Source organism: Cibotium barometz, chromosome 55 (assembly GCF_041138505.1).
Source record: "Cibotium barometz isolate CiBa-2024 chromosome 55, ASM4113850v1, whole genome shotgun sequence".
Lineage (NCBI taxonomy): Eukaryota > Viridiplantae > Streptophyta > Polypodiopsida > Cyatheales > Cibotiaceae > Cibotium > Cibotium barometz.
The window spans coordinates 6,023,001-6,035,789 of record NC_141100.1 but is presented as its reverse complement, the minus strand read 5'-3'; the positions used below and the strand labels follow the sequence as shown (position 1 = coordinate 6,035,789).

At 46.0% G+C, this 12,789-nt stretch overlaps 2 protein-coding genes and 1 pseudogene across 3 annotated transcripts; 2 read left to right on the top strand and 1 right to left on the bottom strand.

Annotated features, from left to right (window-relative positions):
• Positions 1 to 311: 311 nt before the first annotated feature.
• LOC147607294 (uncharacterized) lies at positions 312 to 743 on the top strand. The gene has a single exon (XM_086790448.1). The coding sequence runs from the start codon at positions 312 to 314 to the stop codon at positions 741 to 743; it is 432 nt and encodes a 143-aa protein (XP_086646574.1).
• Positions 744 to 4,273: 3,530 nt separating this feature from the next.
• LOC147607293 (uncharacterized) lies at positions 4,274 to 6,123 on the top strand. The gene is made up of 5 exons (XM_086790446.1): positions 4,274 to 4,351; positions 4,503 to 4,694; positions 4,752 to 4,883; positions 5,060 to 5,500; positions 5,650 to 6,123. The coding sequence occupies exons 1-5, from the start codon at positions 4,274 to 4,276 to the stop codon at positions 5,740 to 5,742; spliced, it is 936 nt and encodes a 311-aa protein (XP_086646572.1). The 3' UTR covers positions 5,743 to 6,123.
• A 4,380-nt stretch (positions 6,124 to 10,503) lies between these two features.
• Positions 10,504 to 12,176, bottom strand: LOC147607292 (xyloglucan 6-xylosyltransferase 2 pseudogene; annotated as a pseudogene). The gene has a single exon (XR_015264749.1). The product of XR_015264749.1 is annotated as a xyloglucan 6-xylosyltransferase 2 pseudogene (transcript).
• Between the last annotated feature and the right edge of the window lie 613 nt (positions 12,177 to 12,789).

Sequence of the window (12,789 nt, the reverse complement as noted above, 5' to 3'; positions counted from 1 at the left end):
TAGTCTGATATGCCGGAGTGTTTGCCCAAGCCCGCAACCAACTTTTCAGCAACCCTCTTGGTGGCCAGGACATCCACCTCGTCCCTCTTGCCTTTTTGTTTGCATTTCTTGCTGCGCTTGGGTTCCTCCTCAGCATCTGACTCACTACCTGATTCCTTTGTGTCCAACTCACTGCTTGAGTCGATATCAGCGACGGCGGGAAGAAGCTTGCCCTCAAGAGAAAGGGCTTCCTGGAAATAGCAGGAGCCTTGTACAAAGTGGGAATAGACCAGGTAATCAGAAGATGTGTGCCTGATCATGAACAACCGGCTATGCTGACAGAAGCACATCAGGGATTGTCAAGCAGACACTATGTTGGAGACACAATGGGCAGGAAGGTCATGCAGGCAAGCCTATGGTGGCCGACAGTGATGAAGAATGCATGGAATCATGCCAAACAATGTGATGTGTATCAGAGGTTGGGTCATATTGCAGAAGACGGAATGCCTCATCAGCCCATACTCCCACTAGAACCTTTCCAAAAGTGGGGGTTAGACTTTGTCAGAGCATTCAAACCCCCTGCTAGGCGGCAGACCGGGAACAAGTACATCCTAGTGGTAATAGACTATTGCACAAAATGGGTGGAGGCCAAAGCTTTAAGGGATAATTCAACACAATCAGTAGCCAAATTCTTGTATAAAAAGATCATGACAAGGTTTGGATGCCCAGTGGAGCCAGTCAGGGAGCAGACACTTCATCAATGATGTGGTATGGCAATTGACTTAGCACCACATGATCATGCACAAGAAGTCCAATGTGTACTACCCGCAAGCAAATGGTCAAGCAGAATCAACCAATCATGTACTCCAGCGGATATACTGAAGAATATTGTCAATCAAACCAAAACAGACGAATAAAAAACTTCATTCAGCATTGTGGGCGTTCCGGACAGCCTTCAAGGTAAGCATTGGCTTCACACCTTTCTCACTGGTGTATGGGCTAGAAGTTGTGGTCCCTATGGAGTTTGTAGTGCCTAGCCTCAGGATTGCCCTGGCGAAAAAGCTTAGCCCTGAAGAATCAGTTAACCCCATCGGATACAACAGCTCCTTCAATTGGAGGACGATAGGCTCTGTAGCGCATGGATTGCTGAGGCGGCCCAAAGAAGGAGGAAGCTTTGGGTTGACAAAAACACCAAGTACAAGATTTTTGAGGACAGCGCGACAAAGTCCTGCTCTTCAACTCAAAGCTTGGTCCGCACCCACAGGGAAGCTCAAGATTAGATGGATCGGACCCTACCACATTGAAGAGCAATTGGGATCAGGAACATTCAGGCTAAGAAAATTAGATGGGATGAGCCTCTTGAAAGTAATAAATGGATTCAGACTCCGTCCGTACTACGAGGGTGATGACACCATGCATCAGGCAGCAGCAGTGGCAAACCAGGATGAGGATGCAGAAGCATGTGCCATGCTTCAAGTTTCAAGTTTCAGTTGTCAACGTCCAGATGGAGGAAGACATGTGGCAAACTGCATCTGCTGATCCGGCTTAGTCAACCATGCAGAAAAGCATGCAACACCAGCTAATTTTGGAAAAGGCAGTGAGAAAAATCACGCAGCGACACGTGGGCATAATGACCTTCTTGGGAGGACCCCTCGCATTTAGAAAAATCATGAAGAAGCACAATAGTCACCTCAAACCTGCTCAGATATGAAGAGGCACGACGCACCCGGCCCAAGAAGAATTATGGCATGGACATCACATCACAACGGCCACAATCACCGCCCCAGTTGGCAGAGATCGTAGTATACTCCCCTGCTCAATCTTGCCTCACTTTTGCTTTCGCGCTCGCTCAACCCTATTCCCCCCCCGGTAGAGATCACATACTCCCCCGCTCAATCTTGCCTCACTTTTGCTTTCATGCTCGCTCAACCCTATTCTCCCCCCCGGTAGAGATCACATACTCCCCCGCTCAATCTTGCCTCACTTTTGCTTTCGCGCTCGCTCAAACCTCTTCGCCCCCTTTTCCCTCTCCAGCAGTTAGTTACGCAGACAACATCTACCATGGCAGGAAGCAGCAAGTCCATTGAATTCGATGCTTGCACGTCACTGATTGACCCTCTCCATCATGCAAAAATGGCTGGAGAAGACAGGCCTCTTACAAGTTTGCTTCGCTCTCCACTGGGAGAACCTGCAGTAAAATCTAAAAGTAGAGGTCGAGGTTTCTGACCTAGCCACGCACAACAGGGTGCAGACTGGAGATGCCAGAATCTAGAAGTAGAGGTCTAGGTTGCTAACCTAGCCACACACAACAAGGTGCAGACTGGAGATGCCAAACCCATCCATGTGACCATCGACACTGTGGCGACCACTGTGGCGAGAGCTCTACAACTCCCAACCACCGACATAATGAATGCCAATTCCTACCAGGCCGACATCGATAAGGAGCTCGACAAGTTTGGTAGGGAATACTCAATCTCCACCTGTGTAGATCCATCCAAGCAAAGGGAGATACAGTTCTATCTGGATATGATATGCATGTTGGACAAAAACACAAACGTCAGCCAAACCAACTACAAGCTATTGAGGGTTGCTGAGGCGGGCCTGAAGGTAAACGGGCAAGTGTAGTTGCCTGAAATCTTCAGCAAACAACAAGAACCAAAACTGGTGATGTCAGGGGGACATTCCAAGATGGCCGGCCACCTCAAAGCTTTAGCACAGTTGGGGACACTCCCAGAGCATAGCTCGGAAAAGAAACAACATTCCGAAAAGGAAACCACTCAAAAATCATAGGAGGAGGAAAGAAGAAAGGCTACAGAAGAGGCAGCAAAGAAAGACGCCAAAGAAGCAGCGGCTCGAAAAGCCAGGGAGGAGGAAACTACCAAGAAGGCAATGAAAGCTGAAGAGACAAGAAGGCTGGAGGAAGAAACCAAGAAGGCAACCGAAGCTAAAGAGACGAGAAGGCTAGAGGAAGAAAGGAAGAAGCAAGCAGAGGCAACAACTCAAGAGGAAGCCAGACCAGAGCAGCACAGCAGACAGAAAAAGAAGCTGGCTTGGCCCGAAGTCCACCAAGAGACGAATCGACTGGTCGGCCTATGCCACAACTCTACAAACTAAGAAGGCAAAGGGAGCAGCTACTACAGCTAACCAACAGGAAGAGCAGCAACTCTCCGACATTGGTAATCTCTTGGTAGCCCAAGGGGCCTCCCCCATCAAACCAGCCACCACCACCGAGTTGAAGGGAAAGTCCCCTCTGTCGACCCCTCTCAAAGCCCACATGTCAGAAACAGTAATAACAGAGGTAGAGGGACCAACCAGTCAGGCAAATTTTGCTACCTTGGGGGATCGCCTCAACATGTTGATGCACAAAGAAAGCTTGCACACGCAAAATGTACTGTCCTCATTGGTTGTCATAATAGATTGCATGCTAGACACGCTGGAGAATGAAGAGGCAATCGCCAAAGCAGCTGAAACTGAAAGAAAACTTCAAGCCTTGACTACTAAGCTGAGGAAAAATGAGAAGATTACTGCTGATGAGCAGCAACTCCAGCTGTAGCAAATGAGAAAACAGCTTGAAGTTGAAGTCACCAAGCAGACCAGCAAGGCAGTGGAGCTAGAGGATGTTGTGGATGAACTACGGATCATAAATGCAGAGTTCAGCAACAACAAATTAACTGAAGTAGAAAAAGCCACTGAAGCAGCAAAGGCAAAGGCCACAAAGATCACTGGCCACGCCATTCAAATAATCAGGAATGTGGAGACCACAGCGGAAACCACATGAAAGGAGCTGCTGCTGATGGCTAAAGGGAAGTTGTAGATCCAACAAGCAGGCTGAGGGAGCGGAAGAGGATTTGGCAGTGGTAGAAATGCCACTAGAGCTAATGAACCAATGGGAGCAAGAAATGGCAGACATGCAGAGGGCATACTGGCAAAGCAACCTTGAGCTGCTAAAAAATTACATGGTCTTGCCACCCCCCACTTGCCACCTGCCACTTCCCCCTATTCCTCCAAAAGACAAGGATGGTGCTGGAGGATCAGGACAACAAGGCTCAACCCCAGGCCAACAACAATAGCAGCGGCAAGCTCAGACTAGCAGCACAACCACAACAATAGCAGCGGCAAGGTTAAACTAGCCAACAACAATAGCAACGGCGGCAAGGTCAGCCTAGCAGCACAACCACAACCACCACAACTGACACACATCATCAGCAGTAGCTTTACAGGAATTGAAGACCCAAGTAGGAAACTTGAGGCAGCAGCTCAGTACAAACAAGGCGTAGAAAGCCAACTAGCGGAAATGGAATTACAGCTGAAGGTCAAGCAGACCTTCTTAGAGGCTGAACTAGAGAAACTGAAAGAGATGCTGAAAACCATTGTGCCAGAGCCAGGCAGACCTTCTTAGAGGCTGAACTGGAGAAACTGAAAGAGATGCTGAAAACCATTGTGCCAGAGCCAGGCAGCAGCTCAGACACTCAGCAGCAACTGTGGTAAAGCAACAATTTGATATCCAGTAACTTAAGCAACAGCTTCAGGCTGAACAGAATAGGACAAAACAAGCACTAGCAAGCTGGAAAGAAGTCGTACAGCAAGCTGAACCAGAGAAACAGCTCATTCCAAGGTCAGCTCTGCCCATGGATTCAATGACCCCCAATCTGTTAAAGAAGCAGATCCTTATTCTAGAGCAACAATTCACAATTCAGAAAAATGAGACTGCAAGAGTATGAGGCCATAGGGGAGGAGCTAAAACCACCTATGCTAAGTTGGATACCTCGAAGGCCAAGTACATTGAGCTGAAGGATCAGCATGGAGAAGAGCCCACACCACCAAGAACATGCACAAAAGAAGAAGGCCACTGGCCAGTAGAGGAGCCCCCCATAGAGACAATCTCAGGGAAGAAGCTGCAAGCAGTAGCTCTATCTGCTCAAAGTTAGATCTGAAAGACAAGCTGCAGCAGCAGCAGGCACATAAGAAGGCTGCTGAGCGCAAAACGCAATCAGACAAGTAGCTTGTGCCACAGGAAGGCCCCATCCAAATCTCTGAACCACTACGGAAGCAGTTGATTGAACTACATCAAAAAATACAGGGCAAGGATAATCAGCTGCTAAAAGCTGAACAGTTGGTGGCCGATCGCCAACAATTGCAGACAAAGCTCATGCAGGAACAAAGCAAATGCCAGTCCATTCATAGAGAACTCTTGGACTTGAAGCATCAGATGAAACAGAGGGCACCCCCCATCTCCCCCAATCAGCAGGTGGCTACATTACGGCAGCAACTGAGAAACATGGAAGCAAACCATCTTGCTGAGAGAAGAAAACTGGAGGAGAGGCTGCACGTTAGGCAGCACAACTTGGAGTACGCGGCCATTGCCTTGCAGAAGGTTAGGGATGAATATGAGCAGCATGATGTGGCTATGCCTGTAAATCAAGACAAGCTAAAAGATTTTCTTCATGATTACCTTCCTGCCGACAGCATGTCTGCTAGGCCATCCCCCCAGCTTTCTGGGGCTGCTCCCTCCACAATGATGGTAAGAAGTTGCTATAAAACCACGCAAAGAAGATGATCAGCCTCTGCAGTAGCAGCTAACTCAATCAGATAGCATCCAGTTGTCCGCTCTAAAGCATGAATTATACAATCAAGCATACTAATACTCTCAAGGTTTTTGCTCATGTTCAGCACAATGAACATCAAGGGGGCTTGGCTGTGATCCAGGATTGGCGGGAGAGATACCACCAAGAGCAGGAACGGAAGACCAGAAGAGCTTCCTAGAAGCCCCCTACTGATCTATACCCCTGCCCCCATTGTATTAGAGCTTCACAGCTGCAAGAGCTCCTATCACAGAGCCACCAGGCGTGCCAGGTGTTGGGCATCCGTCTGCCACATCGGACGATTGGTGGGACATATGTCAATGGCCACTAGATGATCCTCAATGGCCATGAAGGCGCAGAACACGTCCGGCGGAATGCTCACCCTACCATGTAATCATATGAGTTGTTGTAACTGTACAGTCTTGTAATACAATCTTGTAACAGCCGGACATTACAGCCGAGAGGCATCTTGTAACCGTAGATTTAGGAGAGTAGAAGTAGGAGGAAGAAAGAGGCAACATCTTACACAACTGTGTATCTTTTTGTATCTAAATTAGAAGAGAAGTACATTGTCTCCTTCTGTGCATCACTTATGCTATCAGAGTGAGAGAGAGAGAGAGAGAGAGAGAGAGAGAGAGAGAGAGAGCAAGAGAGTGTTGTGCACAGTATGTGTAGATTATCAGTGTGAGGCTTAGGTCGAACCCGTGGGCACCAGGCATTGACGAATCTTCAGCCAGATTGATTCCGTCTTGCCAGTCGGATTGACCACCGACAATTCCAAGCACATAGCTCGTTCTTTTAAAGAGGGGGAGAAAGTGTTTCTACTTATTCCTCAAAGAATTGAGATGCTTCATGCAGGTAAATCTACTAAGTAGTCGCCTAGATATTGTGGGCCATGGACGATTTTGAAACAAGTTAGAGATGTGGCTTATAAGTTCGACCTACCACAAGTCTGTTGTATCCACCCAATATTTCATGCGAGTGCATGTGAGTCGATTGAAGCGTTATCTTCATGACGGTGATAATTTAGTTGATGGTATGATTACTTTGCAGATCAAGAAGATCATGGATAGAACCGATCCTCAAACAAAGAGAATAACGATTACGAAATCATAATCTTCAGCACCTCTTGTAAAATGGAAAGGACATCCCTTGACATATCAATTTGGAAAATGGAGTTTCAGTTTCGTAAAACGTTATCCTCAGGACGATGATTCCTAAAAGAGGAAAAGAATGTACAACCCTTACACGTGGCAACACGTGGGATACGTACACACTAATACAAAGGATTTACATGCAAGTAATACGTGGGGCCGCCACAAGCGTTACATGGGAAAAGCAATGGCAGTATACTATTGCACATCATCACTTGTTATAATAATAAGTGTGAACATGTAACATTCGTGGGTGGAGGTTGTAGGCCGAAGACCCAGTGATGTGTAGCATGGGGTTACCAGTGGGGACACAAGGGACGCATGAGTATCGTGTGTGGCCGGTAAGATACACATTGGATGCCCGAGGTCACTGGTATATATAATGGTTGGGTGGTTAAACATGGTATGCCAAGCTAGGTTTGTTTGATCTATTTTGAGTTCTTCTTTTCTCTCTCACTTTTTTTGCATGAGGCTAGAATCAAAGAGCTAGAGTTCTTTGCATGGAAGCCTGACAGATGCACATCTAGATTTTATGTGCAGGTTATGCAAATGTGGCTTGAAGCAACACGGTCAAACAAGATTGGGTTGTATTGTGTTACCATTGGATTTTAGATATCCAATGTAAATTTTTTACTTTATTTTAAAAAGACAGAGAGATCATGATGTTAGTCATTTATGTGAATGACCTAATTATCATTGGTGATAGTGATGCTAACATACATGGTGTCAGGATGCTTTTGTAGCAGAAGTTCGAGATGAAAGTATTTTCTTAGTATAGAGCTGGTGTGATCACCTAATTGCATTTTATTGTTATAAAGGCAGTATAGCTTAGACATGTTATCCAAGTATGGTATAAAGGTTGTAAGCCTATGTCACTGCCATTAGAGCAAAACACTACACGTCTACAAGAGAGATTTTGGAGGACCCCACTATGTATAGGCACATACTGGGTATCTTGATCTACATAATCATTACTAGGCTAGATTTAAGCTATGTCATTGGCCACCGTTGGTTTATAGGATGTGTGACAATAGCCACTTTAGCATACTAGAGTTATGGCATAGATATAGTGCCAACTCATGTAGTCGGTTTTACACCATGGACTGACCTTTTTGTATGTTATAGTAGGAGAGTACTTTCTCTTATAGTATGTACTTTAGTTTATTGTCGTAGAGAATATAAGAAAATTCAACCATCTATATCTCTTATGTGTGTGTTTGCTTGTAAGGAGCTCAAGCTCATCCTCTCCCCCACACTCTTCTTAGAGGCCTCACATGAAGAACCTCTACATTGCCTATTACCTTTATTGCTACCTCACTAAGCTCCCTACCACCCACTGGGGCAACACAGCTTCTCACCATTTTGCCTTGCCTCTTGCTGTGGATTGATCGCAAACCATACCACTTAACCTCGGTAACATCATGGATAGTGTATCCTAGATGGTCCATAATATGCGAACTTCATAGCATATATCTTAGACCATCCACCCCGACAACAACTTCACCATCAACTTGGGTATGACACGAGGACGTGGTCACCATTAGGAAAGGGGGTATGTTAACCACTCTATATGTTAACATGTTTTACCTGCCCGAACTACCTGAAAGGCACTCTACCATCTTACCTCCTTGAACGGATACTAATCTTTTATAAGATGATGTTGGAACATATAAAGGAGCCTTACCTTGTACTTAATGTCAAATAGGGAAAGTCTGTACACGAAGTCTTTAGAATATTAATGAGCTCTTCTCATCTCTACTCTTGCTTGCTTGTATCCTGTTGGATGAATGCATGCTAGATGGATGCTTACTCTTGAATAGGTTTTCTTGTAGGTTTCCTCTTGCATTAGCTTCTTCATCCCCCACCTTTTGTGAGAGAGAACCATCGCGAAGAACCATCTCTATCTACCTCTAGCTAGGCGAAGAGAGCTCTCCCTTCACCCCATTGACAAGGAGCTTTCTAGTGTGACAACGGAGTAAAAGGAGAGATAGATGAGCTAGTGCACCCACATAGGGAAGTTGGCATTTGAGACTTGAAGGCGAGGCCCAACGAAACATGCTTTGGCAAGGCTAAGGTAAACTCTTGACTTGAACAGCATGGAGCATTCCAGTGTGACAACAGAAAGAGGACGTGACGTGACAGGACAAGCTGATGCACCCACATCAAGGAGTTGGATTAGTAGCTAAAAGGCAAGACCCAACAATGCTTGGTTCAGTAAGGCTAAGGTAGCACTTGACTTGAACAACTTCCAAGGCCATATTTCCACCAGAGCCTAGGTTGGCAACCAAATTAAATTTCATCATTTGAGGAGACCACATATGGTTAACAACCACAAGTTACAAGGATATTGTGTAGAGTTAATAATCACAAGATACAAGGATACTTTTGTCTTTATTGCATTGGATATTCTCCTAAATTGCAAGAGGTTGTGAGTTGTGCATCCTAATATGGCATGTTTCCGGAAGGAAATTACAACCAATTGTTAAGCTCATTCGGAATACAAAGCCCATTTTTTTGTTTCCATGGGCACAAAGAAAATCCTCCAATGGCTTTTGGTTTGATTTCGGTGTTCAAAAAGCATTAAGTAGTAGCTAAAGCCATGGTTTCCAAGTTGCTAGCTCGACTTCCTAACTATCAAGCTGACAACTAGTCACATCTTTCACTTGAAGATAAGCCAACCAGAAAGGTTGCATGGAAACTGTAAATTGATTACTACACTCTTACTAGCTTTGACATGGGACACAACCACTATATGCATAGTTTCTTTTTGACAAGCAACGTGCCCATTTTGGCAACAAAATACTCGCAAAATTTTTAAATGTCCGTCAAAATTGCACTAAAATACAAAAAAACTTATCATGTTTCACTGACACCGTCAATCGGTGTCAATTGGGATGCGGATGCCAGTCAAATATTGCACTAAAATACAAAAAAACTTACTATGTTTCACCAAACCTGTCAATTGGGGTACCCGACAAACATTACACTAAAATACAAATAATAACTTAAGCAAAACACGTCAATTGGAGTGCCCATCAAAAATCAAGCCTGACTATATCCATGGAAACAAGCCCTACATTGCAACGAGTAACTACGTGGAAACGCGGCTTTTTATTATGGTTTGATGAATGCATGAGATGTAGGAAAACGTGCGGACTCTGGGCCTCCTCGTGTCATTCCCATGCTAGCATTAGATTCGGCACAAGCGCTTGTTTGGCCTCCTTGCAAGTGGTTTATAAACTTTAATTTAAGGCCCATCAAAAGCGTGCAGTGGAGGCTGGGCCCAGTAAAATAAAACATACACAAAATTTGGTAAATAGTTTGTCTGGAAGAAGAAGACAATACTGTTCAAAATCCATCAAAAAGACCTGCCGTAGTACTGTTGATGTCTCTTTAAAAAGAAAACCCAAAAAAAAACCTTGAAGAATTCAAATTATGCGAAATTTTGAATAATCTGCAAAATTAAAGGCACTTCCGTTAAATTTTAGAGCAAAAACCTGCAAATTCAATCGGGAAAATACACATAAACCTTGAGGTTAGAAGTAATAATTATAGGAAAAAATTAAAACTTTTTTTCGTGAACACTGCGCAACTCGAGCAGAGCCTCAGGTCATTGATTGCATGTAGTATGGAGTTGGGCGGTACACTAAATGAGAGACATTACAACCGAATCCTGACATGCATGATGCCAGAGCACCAAAACGCCGTGGGGATTAGAGCAAAATCAAGTTAAAATTAAGCACTGTAATAAATAGGCTCGCTTAATTAAGCACACAACAACATGCTACTCGCAAGAATCGAATTTAACTGTAATGGGAAAGATTGACATTACAAGCAGGGGCTCAAAACGGTAGGGTGGGGGTGATAAACTCAATTATGGACAAATAGGGTAGATTATCCTATAAATGGGGGGAGATTAATCTCAGATGAGAGCTGCAGAGGGGCGGCCATGAAGAGATTTGAGCTCATCTTGAAGATTAAGAGGTGTGTGCGTGTCATTACGGATCTGCTTAACCTTAAAAGTGCCCAAATGCAGGTGTTGGAAACCATACATTTGCAGGATCTGGTTGTCTGCAAAATTGAAAGCCCTTTCCATGTGCTGGAGGCAACGCTGGGCTAGAAAATCTGAACCTTTAGCAAAGGGCGTGCATCCAACGAAGTGGGTGACACAGGGCCAGCGCTCATCCCCAAGCCCAGGATGATGCTTCTCCATCATCTCTGCATACTCGTTTACCAGCATAACCCAATACCCACTCTCTAAAAACACTCTCTCCCCCCACTTTGCCCTCTGTTTTATCAGCATATCTATCAAAGCAGTCTGATCATCACCTTCACCCTCATGCCTCCCCCCCTTGCCTGCTTCTTCTCTTGCTCCCCCCTTTGGCCCCATGGCCGCCCACGCATCAAGCAAATCCAGTGACCATTGACAATTCCTGAGCAGAAAGCTCCCCGTTTTGAGCCCTCTCCATTCCTTCTTCTTGTACACCAGCTCGTCCCAGCCATGGAAGACTGCATTGTAGTCCTTGTATTTGTTAATGGGCAGCTCAAAGACCATGTCCGTGAACATGGCATCGCTGTCCATCCACCATATCCACTCCACTTCCGGATGTGAAAGCAAGAGCTTGCGCAGGAGTGGCAGCTTGGCCCAGAAGCCGGACATGGCAACGTCCAACTGAGCCATGTTGTAGAAGATCTCGATGTTGTGCAGGCGGCAGTAATCCATCTTGTTTTTAAAAAACTTGAGGAGGTAGTGATCTCCGACGGCACTCTCACAAGGAGCAGGCTGAGAGCCTGTGACCAGCATGACACGAGGCTTGCCCTGGACGATGTTGGAGAAATTAGGGTTTCTGGCTAGCCAGGACGCCCTCTGCAGGTCCCAATCAGCTATTTTCTTGCCTAGAGTGTAAGGCTCGTTGGAGGGCACCTCTTCCTCGTGGCCCTCTTTGGCCGCTGCTAAGGAAAGTGTGCTCCTGGAGGCGTCTTTTCTGGCTTCTGCAGGCTCGCGGATGAGCAGCCTGTGCTGCCTCTTAAAACTGTGCAGATGCTGCCGGAGGTCGTCGTAGTCTTTTGCCGGAGTGCCGAATTTGCCAGCTCCCAGAGAGCTCCTCAGGACGATGAAGGTGAGCAGGCCACAGAGAAGAGTCATTCTGACATTGTGCATTGTTTTCTGAAGCTGCTGGCGGCCCCTTGAGCTGGAGCCAATAGTACCTCTCATTGTAGGAGAGAGGGCTATACAGAGAGACAGCTTCCAGCTTCACTTATAGGGCTCTCTCTCCAATGGCTGCCAGGGGGGGAGAGAGAGAGAGAGAGAGAGAGAGAGAGCTCAGCTAACTGCATTATGCATACAATGGCCTCTTGGTAGGTACATGGGCGCGGGGAGAGAGAGAGAGCGAGAGAGAGAGAGCCCTGTTGAGTGTAGATATGCAGATGCGGCTAGCCCTGTGTATACGAAAGAGGGGGTTAAAAGGTTGCTGTGCAGGCGTCGGCAATGTATTATTACGGTGATTACAAACATTAATAATAAACCGTAAACTCGTCTTTGTGTGTGAAAAAGAAAACGCTTTGCCCCCGTGGCAGCCACCGCCACGCCAGCACATCATTTGGCTTTCTTTGGCAAACCTACCTACCATATTATTCAAATGCCAGCTATGCACGCGTGCGTGGCGTTGCAACTCCATGTCAGCAGACGGCGGTGTACGTTGCCATAACGCCATAAAAGGGAGCTTTACGCCCGCTGCAATTAGAAAAAGGGCCGTGCGTCCGACGTGGAGGGAGGCCATTGGCCTAAATTTTGGCCAATTCTTTTGTAGGCCGATCCGATAACTACCACAAAGCTCTAAGGTTTTATCTAGGCATATATCGACAAGCAAAGCAAAGCCAAAGCCACATGAACGTTACGTGTGTTTTCAAGACAAAGAGACCCCCCCAAGAAAGTAGAGAGACGTTCACTCTAGTGCGTCTGCCCACAAAGCAAAAGTGCCGTTTCCATCCTCTTACGTCAAATCTTGTCGACTCCTTTTGCCTCCCCCTTCTTCTTCTTCTTTTCCCCCTTCTTCACCAAAACTATAGAAGTA

Coding starts and splice junctions, on each gene's coding strand:
- LOC147607294 (XM_086790448.1), top strand. CDS start 312: ATGCTGACAGAAGCACATCAGGGATTGTCAAGCAGACACTATGTTGGA.
- LOC147607293 (XM_086790446.1), top strand. CDS start 4,274: ATGGAATTACAGCTGAAGGTCAAGCAGACCTTCTTAGAGGCTGAACTA. Junction 4,695..4,751: donor AGAAAAATGAGACTGCAAGA/GTATGAGGCCAT, acceptor GATACCTCGAAG/GCCAAGTACATTGAGCTGAA. Junction 5,501..5,649: donor CTGCTCCCTCCACAATGATG/GTAAGAAGTTGC, acceptor GCTCATGTTCAG/CACAATGAACATCAAGGGGG.